The sequence below is a fragment of the Doryrhamphus excisus genome, linkage group LG4 (assembly GCF_037039965.1).
Source record: "Doryrhamphus excisus strain RoL-2023G ecotype Guam linkage group LG4, RoL_Dexc_Guam_v1.1, whole genome shotgun sequence".
In the NCBI taxonomy this organism is placed as follows: Eukaryota; Metazoa; Chordata; class Actinopteri; order Syngnathiformes; family Syngnathidae; genus Doryrhamphus; species Doryrhamphus excisus.
Genome location: NC_136360.1, coordinates 11,535,925 through 11,562,282, shown reverse-complemented (window position 1 = coordinate 11,562,282; position 26,358 = coordinate 11,535,925). Strand labels below are relative to the sequence as shown.

Sequence of the window (26,358 nt, the reverse complement as noted above, 5' to 3'; positions counted from 1 at the left end):
CACGCACTTTCCCTGAGGGTGTGTTAGTGTTATCCTCAAGTTGGTCTGTGTTCATTACACGTATTACAGTGTGCAGACGGAAGAAGAAAGCTATGTCGCCTCACATTAACGTTGCTTCCATCACATTGAGCCGAGTCAGCACATTTTTCCTGATTGTGAAGTGTGAACACAATGCGGCACAAACACACCCACACGGATGAACACAAAGTCTTGTCCCAACTTGAACGGACCAGAACAAACCCGCCTGTGTTTTGTGTTGCAAAAGTGCAGAGGGCGTTTCGGATCGGCGCCAGTCACAGCTTTCATAAGAATGTCGCTGAACCAACATGGAGGAGTTCTAAGATGGTTCTGGTTAACTTGTCTTTGACAAGTAAGGAGTCCTCCAAGGTTCCATCCTAAGACCACTGTGATGGCATATACAATGCATCGCGTCCAGGATGACTGCACTGTTTAGTCAATCCAAAATGTTAATAAGGCTAAAGCTGAATATTTAAGAAAGTTAAAGGGAGCTTTTCTAATTCTTAGAATATCCTGTGTGCACAATCAACACCAACACCGGAAACACTGATATCGGATGAATTGGACTTGGGATTTTCTGGAAATTTTCTGGAACACAAACCATTTGATGTGTGCTGTGTGTCGTCTGGTCCTGACTGGTCCAGTATGTGGGTTCGACCATAGTGACATTGAGGAACGGCTTGGTGTCGCTGGCACAAGCAGCCGTGTCATGCAGGGTGTGTTCCACTGTCCCAAGGGTATCGGACCTGGCTCCAACCCACTCAGTTCTGTGTCACCAGGGCAAAGGTACCGGTAAAACTGCACTTCACTATGAGCAATAGCTTAGCCTCCACTTAGCTTAGCATAAAAAACAAAAGATCTGCTCATGATAAACATTGAATTTTATTTCTATTTTGGATTATTTCATGAGACAATATGTGAATTAACAAACGTCTTGTCAGTTAGTGCAAACACAGCTAAAGAATGAGACAATTCAAAACAATGCAGTTCTTCCCTCTATTGGCCCCACTAAGACTACTAGCTAGCTGAGCCGGGCAGGAGACTAGCTAGTTAGCTTGTTAGGTCCAATGTGTGATGCTAAGCTAAGCATTAATGAGACAAAACAAACATTTGGAAGACTTTGCTGTTATGGTTGTGGGCACAAAAGAACATTCTGAGCAAAAAAAAAAAAAAAAGAGCAAAAACAGGAGCGGTCAATATAAAGTCATATTTGCCGTCACTTTAGTGTTTTTTGTTCACAGCACAACATGCTAATGTAGCACACTTTGCTAGCAAGCACTGAACAACAAGGCTCACTGCTAGTATTGGCATCAAGGCATTTAGCTGTATCGTTGTCACACAATATGTGTGTGTGCATGTGTTAGGACAGTACTTCCAGTGTGACAGCTCCTGTGTGTTTCTTCAAGATGTCGACTGCCTGCTCGTGTGTGACACCATCCAGACTTTGACCGTTGACGGACAACAGTTGATCACCTCGCTTCAGGCGCCCGTCCACTGCCGCTGCACCCTGTGTACACACATAAAAGCATGTAAGGGGCAGCTGTACACGTGCACAAACGTACACGCACACACCTTGCTGAAGACAGTTTTGACATAGATGGGAAGATCTCCATGTGTGCTCCCAAATCCTCCAACGATGCTGAAGCCCAGTCCATCACTAGTTTTTTCTAGACGGATGGTGCGGGAACGTGGACCTCTGGAGGAGGGAAGGGCAGGTTAGTCCTGGACTGCAGTGCATGTGTGTATGTGTGTATACTCACAATGCGTGTGCAAGGTGTGTGTCATCAGTGTGAGAGGACAAAGTGGACATGTTGTCCAGCTGACTGAAGATGGCACTCATGTTAGTATCTGCCACCACCTGACACACACACAAGCTAGCATTAGCATCAGACTGCATGTTTACACGTCATGCTAACACATTAGTATGCTAGGAGCTTTCATTGAGGACAGCATAGACACTAGCATTAGCTATTAGTATGGACCATGCTTGTGTTAGCGTTTGTGTGTGACCTGCAGACAGATGTCTCCATGTGTGTGTTTCATCATGTTGACCACGTCGTCATGTGACAGACCCTCCACTGATTGATTGTTGACGCTAACAAGCCTGTCGCCAACCTAAACACACACATACACACACAGTCATGTGGTTGAAAGACCACACATACATCCCTGCATGTGCAAACACGCACACACACACACACCTTGAGTTGTTGTGTTTTTGCTGCGGCGCCATCGTCTTGAATCATGGCGATGAAGATGGGGGTGTCTCCTAATGGGCTACCTCTTCCCCCTGCTATGCTAACCCCCAGAGAGTCACATGCACCCTGGGGAGGATAGCAAACAACATGATACAAAGGTCACATAGGGAAGTTGTGTGTGTGTGCATGTTACCCTGATGATGTGCACGGTGCGGACGCCAGCGTCTGTCAAGGCAAGAAGATGTTAGAATGCTAACGCTCTAGCAGCAAGTACAAAAGTGACGCACCTGTATTTTCATCAGTACAGGAAGTGACATCTTCTTCTGACATTATGCTGCTGCTTGGAGCTAAAAGGTCGCTGCATGGGTTGGAAGTCAACATCTTCACAAGGGGAGGGGTGGCAACACTTTCTCCTCCAACGTCATCCTTCTAGAACAAAAACTTTATTTAAACACGCTGGACTGTCCCTCATTCACTATACACCGAGGTGTGTGTGTCCTCACATGCGAAGTTGAGCAAGTGGACCAGGAAGCTGCTTTGAGTCGGCCCACTTCCAGGAGGACAGGACCTCGGGCACACTGCGTGTAGATCGTAGAGGTTAGGGGGCGAGGCTGAAGCCTCACTGTGTATGTGTGTGTGTGAGTGTGTCACCTTTAAGATAGCGGCCACAGCTTCCTGGGAGGCGTGTTTTGTGTCGCGGCCATTGACAGACAGGATGAGGTCTCCTTGCATGAGACGACCGTCCAGCTCAGCAACGCCCCCTTTGACCACCTCAGAGATGAACACGCCACTGCCACTCCTGTACACACGAACATTACATGCTGTAACTTACATGTTCTGTTACATCATCCATTACTTTGTTGCGTATTACATATGGCCATATGTTATTGAATGTTCCATATTACATCACATTAAATCACATGTTGTTACTGTATCTTACATGTAGTACACTATAAGTTATATGTTGTTTTATGTTGTGTTACACAACATTACATATAATGCTACATGTTATGTTCATACAGCATTACGCATGTTGTTACCTGTTATGTTATGTATATGTTACTACATGTTACATACAGTATGACATATTATGTGACATGTTATACATTATGTGACGTTATATGTTGTCATGAAATGAGATGAGGCCATGGTCATTAGGGCGGGTGCGGACCTCTTCCCGACAATGCTGACACCAAGCCCTCGTCCGCTCTTTCTGTGGAGGTCCACCAAAAAGACGTCCAGGTTCTGATGATGTGGGTAGTGATCATCGTCCCTCAGAACCGTCAGAAGAACTTTGGATGTCGTCTGTCTGAGAGCCAAGATGGCCTCGTCATGTGACGCCCCCCGCAGATCCACGCCGTTGACCTGCAGGCCATCTTCACCATTATACTCATAATCATCAGGGTGTTGTGGAGAAGAGTGATGTACCTCCAAGATCTGATCTCCCGCCCACAGTCGACCATCTCTGGCTGCTGCACCTTCTTCATAAACCTCATGGATCACAATGGCCTGCTGGGGGCGCCAAACACACACACACACACACATAATTGACTGGAGGTCCAACATGTCAGTTAAGGTAAGTTAAGTTGATACTACCAGTTGCGTGTCTCTCCCTCCTACGACACTGAGTCCAAGTCCACTTCCACCTTTCCAGATCTCCAAGGTGGTCTCCTGACCGGGAAGCACCGCACAGTGCCGAGGCTCTGAAGGGGCGGAGCTTCCTGCCGCTCAGCGTGTCAACAAAGCAATCAATTGTTGTGCGTGTGCACCTGCATGTGCATATCAACCGGTGTCTGTACCTTTGATTGTGTCATGTGACGCACCCCCGCCTTTGCCGCCGGACCACCTGCCCGACTGATTACACACTTTGATCAGTTATCAGTCATCAATAATCTCAATGACTGATGAATGTTATTGTTGAACAACATTGGTCAATAGTACAACAAAATGTATTGACCAGTCAATGAGTACCCATTCTTGATTGACCTCTGATCACATGACACGCACTGACCAAGCCAGATTGATGGATAGATTGTTACTCCTTACCTGCTGCTCTGTGGGGGCCTTGGCAACTTGCTCATGTTTTGATGTCTGGACGGAAACAGCAAACATTCTTTCAGCAACATGACTTCAGGGGAGAGAGGTCAACGCACCTGGCCAGCGTACCTCCAAGATGGTGTCGTCCTCCCTCAGACTGCAGGGGGCGACATCACTGGTTCCTTCCGCCTGTTGGCTTGTCTCGTCCTGTGTGATATCAGGTGACTTCAGCAGCAGGGGAGGATGTGGGATCGTTTGCATATTTAATGATCCTGACCTGCATGTTTGAAGATGGGAGGAGCATCACATTGTCTGGGGGGCGGGGCCAGTCTGTGGAGGCAGAGTCTCCTGAAGGTGGCGGGGGGACGCTTGGCTGGGCAGATTGACAAAAAGTGCATAATGACTGAGTGCCACTGAGCAAGAAGTGGCATGTGGCTTTTGGTATGTGTACCTCAGGGATGGTAGCAGGGGGAGGGGGGAACGGCGGGACGGCCATGTTGTTTATAGCATCGTGGTTTCTGCAACAAGCAATGCTACAGTTAATTCTGAAAACATTTCATGACATCATCAACCAAGAAGGGCTGGCCAGAAGTCAATTTGATCTAACTTCAACAAACTCTTAATGTGACATTACACTTCTTGTCAATTTAAACACAATCTGAAATAGGCTTAATAAAATCATGACAACAAAAAGACCTTCTTACCTGAGCAGGATGAGTTTGACCTTGGAGGCGGAGCTCTTGATGATGGCTGAGGCATTCTGGTGACTCCGCCCATAAAGAATGTGATCGTTCACCTGTCCAACACGTTCAGCATATCATCTCGTCAATGACAAATGATGACAATTAAATACAAAGTTTGCCCTAAGTGTTATCTGTAAGGCTGTGCAATGTCATTGTAAATCAAATTCCATCACTTCTGAGATACAAAGTGTTAAAATGTTACAGACAAAAGCATGGCCTCACCTCTAGGAGTTCATCCCCCACATGGATGCGTCCATCACGTGCAGCCACCCCACCGGGGTGAAGGCCCACCACAAAGATGCTGAGTCGGGAGCGGTCGCGGTTCCCTGCCAGGCTGAGACCCAAACCTTGCCGCTCCTTCTCCAGCTCCACACACAAGAGTTCCCCCCGCAGGTCACCATAACGCTCACACCAACGCTCTGCAGTGGCAGGGATGGCGGTGAGGAGTTAGCATTCTACATATCCCGTACAGAACCATGCAAGGAACCTTTAGCCTTTGTTAACATGCTAACTTTTAAATAGCTTTGTCACCACAACACAGACCAGACACCAAAAAGGAAGTACACGGACACAAGGAGGAAGGTGACCATGGAGTATAAATCATTCTCTTCCCACTGTACCCTCATGCTGCTGAGCCTGTGCACAAACCAGTCGTGCACATTAAGAAGGACACCACTGTTATCTGAGCAAGTGGTGCACAGAAAGTTGACAGGTCAGCATTAGAAAAGAAGAAATCAAATGTACAGCTGAGGTAGTGCTAGTCAGTGTCAATGAGATAAAGTAGCTGTATTGCTGCTGCATTTCCCATTCAAGATGGCATGTAGTTTACTGACATCACCTCAGGTAAAAATCTCATAATTATCATATCCTTATTATGACTGCTTGGTTTTTTGTACTGTATATATTGTAATGTCCAATGTCTTTGAAAGACGTTGACACTCCTGCTTCTCAGGATATGCTTGTTTGTTTACGAATGATTACTGCAAAAAAAAAGTCAGCCTTCCCTTCACAACATGCTGAGCTAGCATAGCTAACTGTTAGCATTTCTGCAGCAATGCCGGCATGGTAGTAAATATTATGGGATAGCTGATCAAGACCGAGGCATGAGGATGTTTGTCATATGACAGAGAGCCCAATAATACACACACACACAGACACACACAGGCTAATGCAGAAAGCAGTTATGAGGCTGTGTGTGTAGCCTTCAGCCCCCAACCCCCGCAATTCACACACAGACACATCAGGAGAATGCTGTCACTTTCAAATAAGAGCTGCCCCCCCTCAAAAACACTGCAGCATGACGACTGTGTGTGTGTGTGTGTGTATGGTATGAGGTTAAAGGTGACCTCTACATAGAGGTAACATCTGTGACATAATCACTGTAGCATACACGTACACACACACACTAACCTGACAGGAACATGGTCCATACTTCAGTCACGACATCCAAACGTTCACATCCAGAAACACAGCGTGTGCAAGCGTGTGTGTAAGAGAGAGAGTGTGTGAGAATGCGGGTGTGCACGTTGCTGTGCTGCTGTGATATGAGGCAGACAGAAAGCGATGGCTCAGTTGTACACACTCCCATCCCCATCAGCCCCCACCTGACTCCACACTAGTACAGCGCCCCCTCCAGTACAAATAACACACACTAACATTCTAACAACATGGAGTTTATTATAATATTGACAACACATCTAGCCACTACATATGAATATTGTTTTTAAAATAGAAGAGTTTCCTCCTCTGCCCCCAAGCACACAACACGACCAGCTGTTTACAAACACAGACCTTGTCATTCATTAACCAAATTATTTTATGAATAATGTCATTAAATCAAGTCATTAATTATGTGCTTCATTTACGTAAACAGAGGCTAGCGTTCCACTGACCACAGCCACTCACTCTACTTGCCACACCCACTTGAGGGTATGCACCCACTCCCCCGAGCCACACCTCCGTATTAACCATGCCTATAGCCACTCCCACTAGCAGACAACAAGATAAACCCACCAACCAGCAGCAGTAAAGCCCTGACAAGCCCCATCCATCTGTACGAGATGCACCAAACCAAAGCAAAAAAAGCAAATGCAGTGACAGAAGAAGAAATGAACACATTGGAACTTTGTAAAGTGGGGAAGGGTGGGGGTTGTCATATAAGGCCTGCAAAGACAGAGAAACACTTGTTAGTGTACAGCTAGATTCTAACTGCTAGCAGTGAACATAAGAGGACAACTCTGCTGTCATTAGCCACGCCCCCCTCATCTACTAGCGAGCCATCTATAACAGGGGTTTCAAACTCATGCCATGGAGGGCCGAGACATTACAGGTTTTCTTTTCAGCCGGTAACTAAAGCAGGTGATTTTAATGATTAACCCGCCTTTGGTTTGAAGGAAGGAGCTCGTCAATTAAATCACCTGTTGGGGAAACTGGTTGGGAAGAAAACCTGCAGTGTTTTGGCCCTCTGTCGACACATGTGATCTATAAGAATGACTGGTGGAGCATATAAAATGTGTGTCACTGACCTTTGGCCTGCTTCAGTTCTGAGCTCAGCTCTAATTGACTGGGAGGCCTGTAAGGTGGCGGCTGCCGCACAAGAGGCGGGGCTAATGCCGGGGCCTGCAATGGGAGACACACAATGTATTTTTACATTTCCGTTCATTGAGATGTATACAGATATCGCCAGTTGTTGGTAGTCAACACTCACACATTCGTTTGTGGTTACACTTCTTACCAGAGAGTGTGTCCTCTTGTCTGCTTTGTGTCTTTTGGACATGGCCACTGGTAGAGACACCGCCTGACACACACACACACTTTTTACATTAGATGTTGGTGTGTACATGTAACATTCTAATTATCACGCAAACTTTTTAATGTGTGTGTGTATACCCGTGGTATAGCAGACAGACTCTGGACGATGAAGACAACAGGACTCAAAGCTGTTTTGATCGCACTGACAGCCTCTTCATGACTGGCAGCTCGCAGGTCCATGCCTGACACCTGAGAGACACACATTCATTCATGTTGGTTTTCAATTCATGAAGACCTACTTTCACCATGAGGACAACACCTTCAGATATTTGACCAGACCACAAACAGCTATCACACTGGGCTTGCAATTCATAACATGCCAGATGCCGCCATTAGACTGCACCCTCAGATGAAAGTGTTGCAGGTGTCCCATCCCACCTCCAGGATCTTGTCTCCAGTCTTCAGACACTGGGTCTTGGCAGCAGGACTTCCAGCTAGGACCTGCTTTATGAAGATTCCCTTGAGCTCTTCTCCGTTCCTCAGACGCTTGATGACGTGATGACCTCCCACAATGCTCAAGCCCAGCGATTGGCCCTCCTCAGGCCAGACCTCCACCCTAAAAAAACACACATGCACAATAGGATGCCTGTGTGGCCAATACTGTATGGTGTTGGAATGCAAATCACAGTGAGACATTTTTAATTGTTTTGTTTACCTGCGGGGGGGTCCCCAGTGACTGAAGGCTGGGGTTTCCTCTCCCTCACCCTCCTCACGCTCAGGAAGGTCTCTGCGTGCGCACACACACACACACACACACACACACACAGTGCAAAAAGAGGTATCAATCATGAATTGCCTGACAATTAAACAGGTGACTTACTTGTGACCACTTTGAGCTGCAGAATATCCTCCTTGACTCCGCCTCCTCCTCTTCTCCATGTCTATCATTCTCATGGACCTCCGCAAAAGACAACAACAACAAAGTCAACCACATCCCGTCTACATTAAGCAGGGGCAAACGAACAACATGAGACGCCTTTGACCAGCAGGGGGCGACAAAAGCTCAATGACAAACTGAAGGAGCTACTGACTCTGTGTCTGTATCTGTCACAGTGACTTCTGAGTCGGCCTCCATGTCTCTGGATTCACCTATACATATACACACACATACACATCATGTCATCATAACATAGTTGGAAGGAGAACAACAAAGCAATGTTAAAAAATGTTTCACCTGGAAGCTCAACATCTCCTCTCACACTCTGAAAGGAAAACACACACACCAGCGGTAATTCAACCTGTACTCTACGGTAAGTGTTAATCTATTCCATTTTCTTCTTGTTAAAGTTTCAAAATAAAAGAATTTCCTCCATCTTCTCGCAATCATTAAGTTAAGATGCTAACTCGCCTCCCCAGCTCTTCCTGTTCGAAGTAAGGACGCCAGTTTCCACTCCTCCCACGATGGAGGAGCTTTTCTGGGAAGAGAGCTCATCTTCTTTTCCTTTATCTGTTCCTTCTGCTCCTCATCATCCACAGCCATCTCCCTGCCCTCCTCCACAGGAAGGTCAGAGGTCAGAGAAGGGGTGGCATAGCGAGGCAGGCCGCCGTCCAGGATCAGCTCTGGTTCCTCCTCCATTTGCCTTTGACCAAAGTCATCTTCTGTAGAGCCCTGCGAAGAACCACGGGGTCAGAAGTCAGAGGTGATGAGGATGATGTTCATCTCACAATGATTTGTCGCTACTCAAACACCGGCCATGAAAGCCCCACCCCTCCGTCGTTTGCAGTAAAAGTGTCCTGACTTTGAACGCGGCCTTCATCAGCGTGCATGTAAAGGTCTTCGTCAAGTCGCCAAAGAGCCTCGTCAGCACTTCCTGTTCTAAACGTTACGACGCACACATTAGCCTGCACCGCGGCGTATTAATGACAACACTTAGGATAATTTCCCTCCGCAAGGACTTTGCTCCTCATCTCTTCATCTGGGCCGAGACTCCGTTTAATGAAGGCGAGGAGCAGACGGCGGCGGAGAGTTCATCACGCTAACAGGATGATTGGCCTCACGCTCGTAAGATTTAAAGAGCCTCGTCATTTCACACCGCCGCCATTAGGTGATGAGGGCTGCTGACATCACATTGCACTCGTCACGGGAGAAGAGATGGAGGCTGCTTCTGACCCGTGTGGTGCACAAAGGTCAAAGGTTACATTTAGAAAATACTTTGATAATCAGAAGCATTAATCAAACTTTCAAAAGTGACTTTTCACTAGTGCTGTAATGGCTCCACCAACAGTGGACTGACCCACAATGCAATGTTTGACTCCAGAAGTTCCTTGGCTGTCAACGTCGCCATGGAAACACAAACACCAGCGCACATGCATTCGACTGCGGCTGATTTCTATGCCCACTAGCTGTGAACCTGGCAGGACTACCCACCCTGACGACATTGACCCCAAACATCTTCATGGAATACAACTCCTCAGTAGACATGGGAGCAAAACAGGAAGTGCTCCACCCACACTACCACCATGACTACTGTACTTTGATATTATACTGCAGTAGTACTTTCTAGCGGAGTGTCCATGACAGCAACCCCCAACAACCCCTGCAGCCCCTCCCCCGCTCCACTTAAGAGTGCAGTGATGGTTGTTGAGCTGATGGAGCACTTTGCTGCATCCCCTCATCCAGCTGAGTCAGCAACTCTGTGAGACGGCGGGAAGGAGAAAAGGGAAAAAGCAGAGGAGAGGAGGAGACATGAAGAAGAGCAGGAAGGATGAAGGAGAGGAGGAAGGTGATGAGCAGGGAAGGGAGGGTGAAGAAGGGTGAGCGAGACATCGGGGCAGACGAAGATAAAGATGGAGGATGAAGATGAAACACTAAGTACTGGCAAGACGTCAAAGACACTTTGAAGAGTTGACGTATCTCAGTTAGGAGACATGGCGGCCATACTGGTGATTATATTGTAAATGTGGCATTACTTGCGGTGGAGGTGTCTCCGTGTCTGTGACTGACATCTGATCGGCATCGCTGTTGGTTCCTCGCTTGTCTCCCTCCACCTGTAAGCCGGAAGCTGGCAGTAAATAACCACCCGCCTCCATGTAAATTAAACCCCACCCCTTCTAAAGACTCGAATAAGCACCTGAAGGTGGGCCCTTACCACCAGCGGCTTGCGGATTCCCAAACGGACGATGCCGTGCGGAGCAGACTTGAGGACCTCCACGGCCTGGGCCAGGCTTAGCTGGTCCAGCTGAATGCGGTTCACAGACACCAGCTGGTCTCCAGGATGCAGACCACCGTGACGCTCAGCCGAGCCGCCAGGAACCAGAGAGCGGATCACCATCACACAGCGAGCGGGGTCCACTGGGTCCTGGAGAGTAAACAAAAGGTTCAGCGTCTGATGACATCACTGCTATCGATTTTAGCAATACCTTCCTATTTTATTGAACTGTTGGGTGAGGATCCAAAAAAAGAAAAAAAGAACAAGCTGGTATTTAATTTCCAACAAAGTGAGACATCCTCACAGTAAAGCAAAGTCTTTGAATATTGTGCTTGTAAAATAAACAAGAGGTGAGGTTAAGGTGAAGAACAACAGGTGACATAGATGGCAGTGACCGGCAGGGGGAGACAAAGACCACTGAACACCAACAAGCTGTTTGGCGAGAAGCACAAAGGTCAGAGGTCACTGACGAGCATGCACACTGGTCATGATAGAAAGTGATGAAAGACACCCAGGAAGTGAACAGTCCATGAGCTGAGCTCAAAGAGAAGCCAGATCACTGAAAACAAACACTGAAAATAACTCAACTGTAATTGGAATGTATTTTTTTTACCGTCAATAATTTATCCTTGCACTTGTAAAACTGTACTGTGTACTGTCCGTTTTTTTATGTAGAAAACATGTCTCATTCACGTTAGGTCAGGAATAATTTACAAATATGTGATAATATGTAAAGCATGTACCAGCCCAAAATTGTTACATGCTTATGCTTCACTGATGTTTTCTTTCAGCGTTGAGCTTTCGCTTTGTTTGGTGGTTCTTGAACACACCAAAGCAGTGAGACACAAATGTGTGTTAAGCTACAGACGCAATACCTTTGACCTTGTCAATCCGGCCTTAAAACATACTGTGTTACAAAAAACACAGTGAGACGCAACAGTGAAACTTATATACAACCTCTCCCCATGTGACTCCCATTCTATCGGTTCATTGATCACATTGCATCATCATTCATTAGTGGTGAGTATCTATAAATTTCCTTTTATACTTTGAAATGCATTTAATAAGCATGTGAGAGTCATGCTGAGGAAAGAAGGAGAGGGTTCTAGATACCTTATTCATCTCTGAGAGAAATTCACATCCAGAATTCTGGAGCCTAATCTAATCTACGTCACTCTCAATGCAAATATTGATCCCAAATCATAGGAGAACATGAACATCAATCAAGCAACAGGGGTTGGAGGTGGTCAGGGGGTTAGTGCCATGTGTCCAAAATAGCCATTTTTATGGGCATCTAAATTATTATAGTCAACTGAACATAACCCCTGCAAAATGAGAGATCTCCTGCATATTGTTAAATAAATGCTTCAATGTCAATTGTCAAGTGTCAATCAAAAGTGAATGTTTGCAAAGGCACAGGTAAGACGTTGGCCTGTTACAACACTGTATCTAATTTTGCTGGACAATAATTGCCACTAAATGATATTATTGTCCACATTATTTTGAGAACGCTTTTTCATTCATGTATTGATAATACAATACTATGTGGCATAACAATGTAATTTTTAGTAGTAGTAGTAGTAGTAGAGTAGTTAACATTGTCATTGGAATAGCTTGTCAATACAATAAATTAAACAAACAAAAAGACAAAAAACGCCAATAAAAATAAAATTACAAAATGAAATTACATGTTTTGGATGCAGCAATATAATTAGTATTTGATGCACAATAAGGTGTTATACATTGAGAGTCACTGTCACTGAAATGTAAGTGAGTGATCCCGCTTATCATCTAGCCTGTTTGGTAGAGAGAGAGGACAAAAAGAAGCACGCATGCACATTTCAATATATCTAGGCCGGCAAAATTGTCGAGTTTGATTTTATCGTGACAAGCCTAGCAAGAGATTTCGTACCTAGTAACCAAGTGTTAATTGAATTCTGCTGTCATGAGGCAGAAAAAAAGAGAAGAATATGGACACGTGTGTTCTCGTGACAGGACAGAGAATGAGGTGTGTGTTGCAGTAGTATGTAGCATGTTGACTGGAGGGCAGTCAAGTTTGTACACTTGATGCAGGAAATGATCTGCTCTGACTGAGAGTAAAGTTTGGGAGGTCGAAGGGCTCAAGCAGCCAACCCAAGTAACCGCGAGGACGGAAGGCAAACACCTCAGAGACACTCAAAGCATCGTGCACACTCTCTCCTGGCTGGCGCGCACGTACATTTGGTGCATTCCCTGGTGGTGAAGCCGGGGCAGCGTCGGCGCTGCGCAGCTTGCCAAGTTTGTATTTTTAGATGCACCAAGATGGCTACAGGTGCTGAGAGTCAGAGTCTCCTCCTACAGAAGCGCTACACTTCATTTTGGGAACTGGAAGACCTTTACCATGTCAAAGTATTCCTAGCAGCTGGAAAAAAAACATTTTGACTTGTACTTTTGACATGTTTGCACCTTACAAGTTTCATCAAGTCCAATACAAACAATACACCACTTTTCATTACAGTTGTTCCCATACAACATGTCAGCATACATGAAATTATTAAGTTTTGTAAATACGGTGGATTTGTACATTTTTGGTTGAAAAATCCTTTTTTTCTTTGAAAATATGCCATTTGTTCCACAGAACACACATCTAATTTACTATAAGTCGTAAAAAATAGATACATATCTATACCACAATACCACTCTTATAAAAGCCACCATTTTTACATTCACCGATGTTGAATCTTTTTTCGTCAAGTGTTGAGATTTCTCAATTTGTTCTGCGGTCCTTGAACACACCATAGTGGTGAGATGCAGAGGTGTGTTTAGCTGCAGACGCACTAGCTTTGACAATTAATCCGGGCCATAAAACTTGCCTGCTAGCTTTAACGCTAGCCTGTCTACCAGCCTCAAAGCTACACTGTGACTCTGATTAAATCTGTTCATAATTCATCTGACATTATCATTCATTAGTGGTGATTACCTACTATTGAATACATTAAATGTGTTACATAAGTGTGTGAGGCATATTTAGGGCTTAAAACTGTATTGTGTCACAAGTAAACATTGGCAATTGAAAACAATTAAAAGTGAAAGAGAGGGTTCTGGGGCTGATTCCACTCTACTGTTTTTAGTTGAGTATAATTAGTGTCTTTTATTGCAAATGTTGAGCCGAGTGAGCCATGTGTCAAAAATAGGCATTTTTTATGGGTGTATCAATTATTCATGGTTTTTCCACCCTCGCTGGTGGTCCCAGTAAATCTACTGTACTTTAGTTCAAGCTATCTATCTATCTATCTATCTATCTATCTATCTATCTATCTATCTATGACAATTATCGGACCAGACGGAGCCAGTATGAGGAATTATGGTGTCATACCAATAAATCCGATAACATTAATGTATTTAAAAAAAAAACTCCAATGGAAAAACTCCCGTACTGTGCTATACGTGGTTTAGGGTGAGCAAATGTGTCACTGTTTCAGAGGAAGACGCTTTGCCTAATGCTCTGCAAACATTCCGCGACGAGGGAAAAACAAACAACACATCAAACTATCAGCCGCCTGAAACGGCAGCATTGCTAAGGGGCCCGGGGCTTGTTACCATCACTCTGCCGTTTGAAAGTTTGCCGGAGACAACCTGAGAGCGAAAGCAATTTGTGATTTTATAATGGAAATGATGGCACGGGATGACCAGCTCTTTATCTTCATTGAAGATAAAGATAACCGACCATTGGCTAGTAAAAGCTTTTCGAGCCACAGTTTTGTAATTTTTTTATGTTACACTAATAGTAGTGATGTCATAATATTTGGTTAGGACAAATGTATATGTACATATGTACCATTTGTTAAATCCAACATTGATTTGTTCTTACCTCCAGGTGTGCACAAATTAGTTAAATTTAAATTATTTTAAATATACTATTATTAAATGTTTTATTTTAAATTATATAAAATATTTAATTTTTATAATTATTTATCTACCATATCTACCATAATCTCTCCAGTGAGGGCCTTGATTGATTAGCCATAACACATAACACTCTATGTATGTACACATGCGCTCCTGCACAGCGGTACGAGATTGGGAGGAAGCCCCCCCCCCGGCGGGTGTAGAATGCATGAAGACCACCCGGGACTTCACCTGGAGTTCGCTCCTCCCCCTCAGCTCAGGGAGGAGGTCTTAGAGGTGAAGCTGTGCCTAAAGACAAAGTACTCGGAATGTGGAGGTTTGGGGGAGGGGTTGTCGGCTGAGAGGCGTTTCCTAAAGTTCCCCCCCAGACAAAGCATAGAGGATGCTCATTTAAGAAACAGACATGTTACCTGGTAGTCCAAGATGCTGAAGCCGAGACCTCTATTTGCTTCCTTGTGCAGCTCTAAAATGTCAACATCAGTCGACCACAAAGCCAGCTCCCCCTCTTCTTCATCGTCGTCTTGGCTGTGTTCACGCCTCTCGTGCTCCTCCTCTTCCTCCATAGCCTCAATGACCTGCTGTCACATCACATTTCGTAAAACTTCCCTGGCTATTAAACTTCTTCATTAGCTATCAACAGCAGGCGGCACCGGTTGGTCCGCCAAGTCAGCTTACAAGATGGCCACGGAGCAAGTGGCCATTGTGTGACAAAGCCTTCAAATATGGCTCCACACAGTAGCACAATTACAGCTTAGCAATGATGTGTGATCTTTGTAGGGATCATCTTAGCTTAGTTAGCTAGTAAGCTAGTCACATGTCACATGGTTTGTGTTGTTTTATATGGACCAGTTCTGTGCTAAACCTCACAAAGAACACATGAGAACAGAATTCACCTGCATGACCTGGTGCTCCTGTTGCACCACACTTGTGTTACTGCAGAGAGCCGACGCCAGCTTCATCTCCAGCTGACAAACGTACACAAACACTTTACAATCCCATCCATGTGGTTTATTGGTTGTTCTATTCCATTTTAATAATTATTATTATAGTGAGGATAACAGGACATACGTCCTCCATGCTGCTTACTGGTCGTTGTCCTAATTCATATTCCGACTCCGTTTCTGCTTCCATGTCAAAGGCTGCGTGTCGGCAGCAGACCAGCGTGAAAGGGGGAGGCACTTCCTTGAGGAAAGAGACAACCTCCCGACGAGACTTTCCATACAGCTGCACATTATTTAGCTGCCCCATATGAAGAGAACACACATTTACATCATGAACACTGTCACAAAGAGGACAACATGTTAGAGCTCAGCCTTGTGAAAAATGTCATTTTGTCAGCTTAGGCTTGCTTGTAGACATGTAAACAATGCAAGAAGCAAAACAAAATGAGCTCAGTATTAGCTTGTCTATGCTCCATGTCCTCACCTCCAGCAGCTCGTCCTCCGGTCTCAGGACGCCATGTTTATCCACGGGGCCTCCTGGGGCCACAGAGGAGATGTAGTGGTGGCCATCAAAGGAGTCTAACTCCACACCGAGCCTCAGCATGTGGACAGGCAGTAGCTGCACATCAACACAACATGTCACAGGACCACAGGGGCAAAGTCACATGGGGTTGGTAGGCTGTGATGTGCCGCTGTGTCACCTTGGAGGACCTCTGCAGCTCAGCGTCGTCTTCAATCACAGGATGCAACGTAATCACCTGCCACACGCACACAGGTCATAAACTTAAAACACAACATGCAAAGCGCACACCACAAGTGGACATCTCACCAGGACTTGGTACTCCGGACCCAAAGACTGCTGCCACTTGGCCTTCAGCGCTGCATCTGGAGCTAATAGCGACATGAGTGTAGTAAAATGTTAGCTACAGTCTTCATCTTGCTTCATCGCTCATCATAGCCGTCAAAAAGTTCAAGAGGAAGTCCTCCTTAAGTGCGTCGTCAGGATTCTGAAGTTTAGATGTACTGGCAGTCTTCTTCAGGAATGTAAGACTTGTCGCCATGGTTACCTGACTGTTAAGGTGTGGTGCAAACATGCACTGCACATCCTGGCGAACATGGCGCTACTCAAGAAAAAAAACAAAACACTGCAGTGGTGGAAGTGTTTAGATTAAATTAGCATTGCTAAGCGTGCCTACCAGTATCATTAATCTGCAGCGTACAGATGAATAAACACGCTCGTACATCGCTGCCAGCCTGTCAGAGAAGCTACAGCCAGCAGCAACAAGGTGTGCCAATGGCGAGCGTGGCGTTTCGGCCACTTGAAAAGCTAACAAGCAATACAAAGAGAGCATACAATGTTTCATCTTTTACACTTTAGCATAAAACTAATATGCTATGGAGCATTTGAATGGGAATGTGTGTTTTATTTATTGATTTGTTATTATCAACAACTGAAGCTGATGTAACCACAAAAGAGGACATGATCAGGAGTCAAAAAGGAAACAAAGGAAAGGAAACAAGCAGTGTGATGACACCTTTATGGACCAGCGTCAACTTTTCATGTGTGTGTGTGTGTGTGTGTGTGTGCTCGCTCACCACTGCTCCTGTTCTGTTTGACCTCCAGTGACGTTCGCAGTGACCCGCGAGAAGATTCCACTAACACACACATCAAATATGAGAACACACTGACACACACAGTCCCTAAGGACAATGAGTTGACACTGTACCTCTGTCTAGGGACCTCTCCAGAGTTCTGGTCTTCTTCCTGACCACCGTCAGGACCACGGTCCGGCCCGTCTGCTTCATCACCTCCACAACTTCCTGATTGGTCAGACCGTGCACGCTGACGCCGTCCAGCTGCGAGGACAATAAGAGAAGAGATGACAAACTTGGACTCAAAAGTTCAGAAGGTCACATGGTTCAGTTGTCTTCCCCTCACGCCAATCAGACGGTCGTGCACTCGGATGTTCCCGCTGTGATCCGCGGCACTGCCTGGGACCACATGCTTGATGAACACGCCCACTGCGTCTGAGGACAACAAGAGACGGGATAATGCATGACCTTGACGCTAACACTTCAGCATCTTCTAGCAAGCTAACATAAGTTGAAGAAAGTTCTGGTTATTGACAGCCCTGTGATGTCACGGAAAAAGATACCTTGACTGGTGAGTGGGTTGTGGCCGATGATGGAGATTCCTAGGCTTTGTCCGTCTTTCTTGATCAGCGGAACCTCATGGATCTCATACCCCTCCAAGTTGGGCTGATACACACAACCAGAAAGAAGGAAGTAGGAAGCAGGAAGTATCAAGAGACAGATGCGCTGCTCACCATTTTGTTGACTCGCCGCTGGGGAGGTTGCTCTGGAAGTGGTGGGGGTAATGTGGACACTGGGGAAGAGTCTGGTGGTGGCGGGGGAGGCGGGGCATTTGTCCTCTGGCTGTGTGGGTCCCTAGCGATCAGCATGGTCACATGACTCCCACACGCTTGCAGCACCTTGACCACCTGATCACTGGTGAGACCGCTGGTGGGCGTGGCCCCAATGCGAAGGATGTGGTCACCTGTGCGGAGACGCCCATCCTGATTGGAGGAGGAAAAAAAGACAAGTCACCATGAAAGTTCGGGGAGGGGCCAGATGTTTGTATGTGACAAACGACATGAGACAACACAGAGAAGAGTGCAAGGTCAAAGAAGAGCAATGCTCATTCCCTCCACACTCCAGTCCGACTGCCTCATTAAGTCAGCTGAGCTGTACTGTCCTAAACTTTGGTTGACAAGTGCATTCTGCTATGACCAAGACCTCCTTGCTCCCCTGCCCTTTGACCTGGAGATAGGAGGAGGAGCTTTTGAAGAAGACCATCAAGCGGTGCCCCCGCAGAAACATACATACCCTGTCAGCCACGCTGCCTGCGAGGAGTGTCCTCACCACCACACCAGTAGTCTTCCCGCCCACGATACCGAAGCCCAAACCGGAGCCGTCGTTCACCAGCTGGATCTCCTCCACGTGACCCCACTGACCCTTAGAGGAAAACAGGACATTAGACAAGAGGGTATATTTCTCCAAGAGTTGCATCTTTTCTTGCTGTTTCACACCCAGGAGTCTTCATTCATGAGTTTGTCCTGGCTTAGATGATAACAATTTTAATGCTAACGCTTTTGATGTACACATGTCTTTTTCTGTGACCTTTTACATGTTAGGACAAAGTGGATCTGTCAGGTCTGGACACGAGACTTTGTTACAAGATCAGCGGTGATGGCAGGTCCAAGTCTCCAGTCACAAAAGCTAACAAATCTACGGTTCAGCACCGTGTTGCTTCATGTGACCTCAATAGAGGTCTTAATAGGAGAAAGGAAGGTGGTCGGGAGGCCAGGAATGCGGGACGTGGTCGGGTCTAACCAGCAAGGACAAATAAGAGGGACAGTGTGAGCGAGTGTACTAATGAGGAGGGCAGAATCATTAGACACAAAGCTGACATCACATGACCATCAATTAGCATGAGGGCTGCTTAATATCTAGGTCACTCTTTGAAAGATGAGAAAAGTCAGCAGTACCACGTCCGCCTCACCCTACACATGAGGAGTGCCGACTCCGATGCTCACTTTGAGGTTGAAACAAAGTCAGCTGACTTACAATCGGTGTCCCTGTGATGTGGGAGCGTGACCTACATGTACGTATGACTGACTTATGTCCTTTTGGAGTGCCAGCAAGATCAGCTATTTAACATCACCTACCATGTTTTTATCATCAATGGTAGAGGCGGCAGGAACTGCTACTGGTGATTCCCTGGGTGGGCGGTCCCTCGCGACCAGCAGCTCCAGCGTCTCTCCAGGCTGCTGCAGCAAGGTGAGGGCCTGCTGATGGCTTATCCCCGCCTCCAGAGGGCGTCCGTTGATCACCAGGATCTGATCCCGCACCTGAAGCCGCCCATCCCTGCCAGTGCCAACACATGGCCAACATCACCACCATGGAGACGCTGCTCCAACAATAACGATTCATTCTAAGTGCTGACTAATGTGTCTGAAAAACATGAGCTAGCATTACTGCTGCTAAAATACTGCTGCTCCAATTTGATGAATGAATATGAAGACAAGACAAGACATTCGGCTAGCTGCATTTAATGTAGCTCTGCTAGCCACATGCTAATGCTACCTTCTTATTGTTAGCTTTACTTTTTACAAACGTTGAACCCAAACAGTGCAGTGGTTGAACTACTCGGAATCGAACAAGAGTCCAGAACTTGAACAAAAACTCCCACCTCAGCTCATCTCCTTTTTTTTTGGTTAACATGGGTTAACAAGTGTTTTAATTGAGAGGCATGTTACCTTTGGGCCACGCCTCCAGGCTGGATGTGTTTGATGAAGACATCCTGACTGCTGCTTCCTGGATGAAGACCCACCACACTAAAACCAAGACCACCTGACTGCGGCCGAGTCAGCCTGATGCGTTCTGTGTGTCGGCCCTGAGGGAACACACACACATATGCGCACAAATTGGTGAGTGAGGTTTTTCATGCGAGTGCTGTGCAGTGCTGTTCATGTTCACATGCGCGCACCCTGGCAGCGGACAGGATCCATTCCTGAAGGTCGGCAGGTGGGGGTGGAGTCTGACGGGAGGGTGGAGCCGAACCATCGGTCAGGATGGCTGAGGAGGCAGAAAGGGTGGGCGGAGTTGAGCCCCCTGCGCTCATAATCAGCTGACCTTTTTTGGAAAAACTGAACTCGCCGCCAGCAGCTGGTGGCATACTGCTCAGCTGCAGAGAAGGATGGAATGTTAGTAGGACTATTTTCATGAGTACCAGAAAGGAGTAAAAAGTGAAAATTGGTCTTTCAGTAAACACTAACAGTATTACAAATACCAAATGCTAATGCTAAATGAAAATAGTAAATGCTAATAATACATGCAAAAGGAATTGCTAATAATAATTGCAAAATGATAATGGTAAGGCAAATAACAAATTCTGACGGTAAATACAAAAAATACATGCCAAGAAATGCGAATGGTAAATGCTGATGCTAATGCTAAATGCAAATGAACGTTAATGAAAAAATGCTAATAGTAAGTGCTAAGAGTGAGAGTGGCGCGTGGGACAGAAGTGGACAAAAGAGGACAAAGTGTGGTCACACAGAGACACAAGGACATGTTGGAATAAGAAGTAATGAAGCAGAGAGTGAGCTGTGTAGAAAATCAATAGATTGCTGTGCTCCGTGAGCAGGTAATCTATTAATGACCTTTACTCTCACATTGTAGAAGCGTATCAGTCTGAGGCTTATTTGGGCCGGGCTGACGGCGCACCATCCAGCGCCATTTCATCAATAGCGGCGGGACAAGGCCGTTAGTCAAAGCGGGACAGCAGATATTAAAGCTTGATAGATCCGTGCACAGGTGGGGGGATGCGAGGGGGTATAAATAAAGCTTCCAACAGCTTGGGCGACGCCTTCATAGACTCCAGTGTGACCTTCGCAGCACTTACAATATGAAGCCTGCCATTATCTTAATTTGGAGTGCAGCTTGTTTATTGTCAAGGCTGGTCGCTACAGAATACTGATCCACATGCACCATGTCCTCACTGGACCACAGTCTACTTCCTTCATGTGCGCTGTGCTGGCTGGATTCTGACCTGGTTCCTCAGCTGCCTGATGGAGTGCTGCAGGGTCAGGATGTGAGTGAACAGAGGACTCTGCAGGGTCTCCTTCAGGGTGCCCACATGCTCGCTGTGGCTCCACTCCTCCTTCTGAACCAGCTTGGACTGAAGACGCTCCAGAGCATCCAGAACCTGCTGGCGCTCGGTTGGCGACACTGGAGAAACACAGTGTGGATATTAGGTGTCTACACTGAATAAAGGTCATTATAAAGTGATGTTACCTTCTCCAATGTTCTCAAACATGGTCATTCCGTCTGGAAGGACAGTTGGAAAGACAGTTATTCCTCATTGAAATTGCCGCTTGGAGCCTTACAGTTTATGGTAAAGCTGCCCATTTCTGGTAGACTGCCACAAATACATTTGTACTGCCACAGATACAGTGCATCCGGAAAGTATTCACAGTGCTTCACTTTTTCTACATTTTGTCATGTTACAGCCTCATTCCAAACTGAATTAAATTAATCTCTTACCTCAAAATTCTACACAAAATACTCCATTATGACAATGTGAAAAAAGCTTTTTTTTGACATGTTTTGAATTTATTAAAAATAGAAAACAAAAAAATCACATTTACATAAGTATTCACAGCCTTTGCCATGAAGCTCAAAATTGAGCTCAGGTGCATCTTTTTTCCACTGATCATCCTTGAGATCTTTCTACAGCTTAATTGGAGTCCACCTGCAGTAAATTCAGTTGATTGGACATGATTTGGAAATATAATAACTGTCTATATAAGGTCCCACAGTTGACTGTGCATGTCAGAGCACAAACACCAAGCATGAAGTCAAAAGAACTGTCTGTAGACCTGCGAGACAGGATTGTCTTGAGGCACAAATCTGGGGAAGGATACAGAAAAATTTCTGCTGCTTTGAAGGTCCCAATGAGCACATTGGCCTCCATTATTCGTAAATGGAAGACGTTTGGAACCACCAGGACTCTTCCTAGAGCTGGCCGGCCTTCTAAACTGAGCGATCGGGGAAGAAGGGCCTTAGTCAGGGAGGTGACCAAGCCTTCCAGAAGGACAACCATCTCTGCAGCAATCCACCAATCAGGCCTGTATGGTAGAGTGGCCAGACGAAAGCCATCAGACCAGAGAATTTTGTTTCTCATGGTCTGAGAGTCATTCAGGTGCTTTTTGGCAAATTCCAGACGGGCTGCCATGTTCCTTTTACTAAGGAGTGGCTTTCGTCTGGCCACTCTACCATACAGGCCTGATTGGTGGATTGCTGCAGAGATGGTTGTCCTTCTGGAAGGCTCTCCTCTCTCCACAGAGGAACGCTGGAGCTCTGACAGAGTGACCATCGGGGCCTTGGTCACCTCCCTGACTAAGGCCCTTCTTCCCCGATCGCTCAGTTTGGAAGGCCGGCCAGCTCTAGGAAGAGTCCTGGTGGTTCCAAACGTCTTCCATTTACGAATAATGGAGGCCACTGTGCTCATTGAGACCTTCAAAGCAGCAGAATTTTTTCTGTATCCTTCCCCAGATTTGTGCCTCAAGACAATCCTGTCTCGCAGGTCTACAGACAGTTCTTTTGACTTCATGCTTGGTGTTTGTGCTCTGACATGCACAGTCAACTGTGGGACCTTATATAGACAGTTATTATATTTCCAAATTTTCACATTGTCATAATGGAGTATTTTGTGTAGAATTTTGAGGTAAAAGATTAAATTAATACAGTTTGGAATGAGGCTGTAACATGACAAAATGTAGAAAAAGTGAAGCGCTATGAATACTTTCCGGATGCACTGTAGATTTGACGGTACCATTTTGGGGTTTTTTTTTTCACGATTTTGGACTTGCTCACAAACATATAATAATGGGACTGTTTGTGTGGCTTACATTATTACATTGAAGGGGAGTTGTTAAAACGAAAGGGGACTTTAAAAACGCAATTTTTGTTGTGGCTGGTTTTTAGGGCCATGGGCTTTGATTTATAGTTTGTGTGTTTTGAGCGCAAAGTTTCCATATAATGCCCCATAGTAACTAGATGTAGATATCACACACGTCTCCCTGCATGGACCACTTCTTAAAATCACTGGAGTTTGGTGATATGACTCAAAAGGGAGTACCTATTGAGCATTGCTGTACAGCAATGTGTACCACCAGGATGGCCTATAAAAGACAGACACAAATGGCATCATTCATTCAATGTTTCACGATGCCACGACTCCAGGAACATGGTATACGACAATACCATATAGTCAACAATTCTTTACTATGGTGCAATGAGGTGTGACTTGGAAACTTTGCAGTCAAAACACACAAACAACAAATCAAAACCCATGGCCTAAAAAAACCCAGTCACATCAAAAATTGCATTTTTAAACTCTTTCAGTGTACTCATTTTGGGGGCTTGGCATTGAGTTCTGGACTCCTACAGATGAGCTGCACACAATAACCGGCACAGAAAGCTATCTAGATCATCCAGACTCTGCACCTAATCCTGCAGTGTTTCCTTGGGTTTCCTGCCTCCCATCCAAAAGGTCTGTATAATTTACTCCATCCCTGACCCTCCTCCTCGCACGCCTCCCACCGAGCCCACTCCACTGTGATTGGTAAGTTAAGATCTTCATGTTCTGTTGTTAAAGTTTACAAGCATGAGCTAATGTCACACACAGACACTGAGTCCGAGTTTGTGAAAATTCCCAGTCTTATGTGAGTTTTGCATCATGATCAATTATGCAAATTAGACTACCCCCCCGGCAACCCAACAGCACAGATAGAAAGCAGTTCTTCATTCAAATACTTTCATGGCTACACATTGGGTAAAAAGAATCTAAATCTGTTTTGTTTCAAATATGGATCATAAGCGGATGTGACAATTTTAGTTTTTGTACTAAACCTTATATGACCATTTAAAAAAGTAAGCTCTGACCACTGATGAAACAAATGTGGGACTGTTTTGTGAACATGGGCGAAGCTGGACTATCTCCCAAACTGTTGCTGAAGCCTGATGCCTTTCCAACGTTACTTGGTCATGTTGAAGAGTCAGTAGCTGTAAGTAACAAATTAATTTATCATTGTCCTAACTGGGTCTCTTTAAGTATGCCGTTGTCTGTGTAGCATTATAGAGTGTGCATTACCTGCACACTCTGCACACTTTGCATGCAAATTACAAGCTCACTGATGTCTGGAGTTGCTAATAGCCTTTTCCACCACAGTCTGAGTTTTTCTAAACACAGGTAGTCCTGCAAAAAATGTTAATGACCAAATGTTTTTTTATTTTGTGTCAGGATTGTAGTCTGACAATGTAAGTCTCATTGTCATTGTAAGTCATTGTAAGATCTGCAAATGGTTTATTCATTTATTATAAACTCCTATACCTGCAAAATTAGAAAGTGGGGTTTGGCAGTAGTCTGGAAGTGACCAATCACAGTGGAGAGGGTGTGCCCAGAGGCGGGCTGTGGGTGTAATAAATTAAAACAAACCATTTTGGAAAGCCAAGGAAATGCAACGGGAGTAGGTGCAGATTCTGGAAGATCTACAAAACTTTCTGTGCAGGTTATCGTGTGTTGCTGCTCTATAGGAGTCCACAACTCAAGACAAAGCATAATAGCATAATAGGTCCCCTTTTACAAAAGGTACAATTAAAAATAAAAAAAAAGTCTATGTCAATATATTGCAAGCTACTTATTCACTTTCTACTACGTTACCTTTCATTGCTCTGCATGAGGCTACACTCTTCTACACTGTATGTATGCTACCAGCACCACCTCCAGACAGAGAGACTTACAAAAGACTTCACCCCCATTCATGTAATTTTTCTATCGAACAAACGTGCCGGTAAGTGCACTTCCAAGCTGTTTGAAGGCGAGAGACAAGGAAAACAGACACACGTGCACATGGTAATATATTGAGGTTGGAAAATGTATTATTAGTGCTAAGGTCTTTTTCATCTGTTTTTAGATCTTGTGACACATCATCTGTGTCTTCTTTTCATTAATTGTGGTATTTTACAAATTCTGACCTTCCTAATTTCCAAACTTTTACTCCTTTGTCTGTATTGTACTGTGAACGTTAGCTACAAACTCTTCCATTACACATCTTCACACATTTTCTTTTATTATTAAAAAAATAGTAAACTGGTACATAATGAACACAAATGAATAAATGAACATAAATAAATGATCAAATTATTGGTAATTTCTGTGAAATAGAGAAGGTGTAGGATTAAATTAACTGTTGCTTCCAACTCCATGTCGGACATGTTGTATTGTGAAACTGTAAACATGTGATGTACTTAAAAGTACTGATGTACTGTAATGTAACCTAAGCAAATGACAATATATTATTTTGCCTTTTAACACAAATCGTTAGCTTAGAATGTAGCGTTATTGCACAAAAATTGACAACTTCATCATCAGCGCGTGTTGCTCACCTATGGACACCTGAACGCAGGAAGTGAAACTGGGCCTGTTAGGGGGGAGGGGCGACTTTCGGTAAACAATTTTAAGGTAGAAATAAAGCTTGACTGTTGTGTTACGTACGTTTAATATATACAATATTTCTTCTATGTGACATGCCCACGATCAAGTTGATACCAGCAGGTGCATCCGCCCTCTAACAACTACAAATACAACAACCACAAACGACACAGTGCCCCCTGTGTGCGTGCGTGTGTGCGTATGCGCGTGCGTTTGCGTGTATGTTAGACATAATAACATTGTATGTTTTCATCTTGACTTTAACAACTTTTCCGTCGGCTAGCCGTTAGCATGCTAACTCATATCTCTACCCGCCAACAAAGTCTGTTTCGGTTCCAATATAAAGCTGAAGGCTAAAACCCTCTGGCAACAAAGCCTTCATTCAAACGAGAGTCGGTTCATGGCGAATTTAAGAGAATTCAAAGTGAAATCAAACTTACTTGAAGTGAATCCAGTTTGATGCCAGTGTCGCTTTAATGGTGCGTTCGCTGACTGTTGGAGTTACCGAGACTG

At 45.2% G+C, this 26,358-nt stretch overlaps 1 protein-coding gene across 7 annotated transcripts; it reads right to left on the bottom strand.

The window, feature by feature from the left end:
- Nucleotides 1–883: 883 nt before the first annotated feature.
- patj (PATJ crumbs cell polarity complex component) lies at nt 884–26,358 on the bottom strand. Of its 7 annotated transcripts, none has more exons than XM_078790148.1 (48): nt 26,286–26,358; nt 21,645–21,677; nt 21,400–21,578; nt 20,335–20,532; nt 20,105–20,241; nt 19,514–19,712; nt 18,672–18,800; nt 18,113–18,361; nt 17,942–18,044; nt 17,725–17,813; nt 17,513–17,642; nt 17,382–17,441; nt 16,615–16,676; nt 16,487–16,543; nt 16,270–16,404; nt 15,913–16,083; nt 15,738–15,809; nt 15,255–15,422; nt 10,897–11,106; nt 10,718–10,795; nt 9,156–9,416; nt 8,982–9,009; nt 8,839–8,896; nt 8,628–8,705; nt 8,463–8,534; nt 8,186–8,363; nt 7,886–7,996; nt 7,731–7,793; nt 7,522–7,615; nt 5,219–5,415; nt 4,958–5,049; nt 4,705–4,771; nt 4,531–4,626; nt 4,383–4,460; nt 4,263–4,307; nt 4,016–4,070; nt 3,813–3,937; nt 3,645–3,728; nt 3,388–3,581; nt 2,868–3,015; nt 2,720–2,794; nt 2,504–2,645; nt 2,410–2,441; nt 2,220–2,342; nt 2,029–2,133; nt 1,779–1,876; nt 1,591–1,714; nt 884–1,525 (listed from the first exon to the last, which is right to left on the bottom strand). In XM_078790148.1, exons 2-48 carry the CDS (start codon nt 21,670–21,672, stop codon nt 1,379–1,381), a joined length of 5,424 nt encoding a protein of 1,807 aa, XP_078646274.1. In that variant the 5' UTR covers nt 21,673–21,677; nt 26,286–26,358; the 3' UTR covers nt 884–1,378. The 7 variants fall into 7 exon arrangements, 6 of the variants coding, with proteins under 6 accessions (XP_078646274.1, XP_078646276.1, XP_078646277.1 ...); XM_078790150.1 differs by having other exon boundaries at nt 2,504–2,642; XM_078790151.1 differs by having other exon boundaries at nt 3,645–3,725.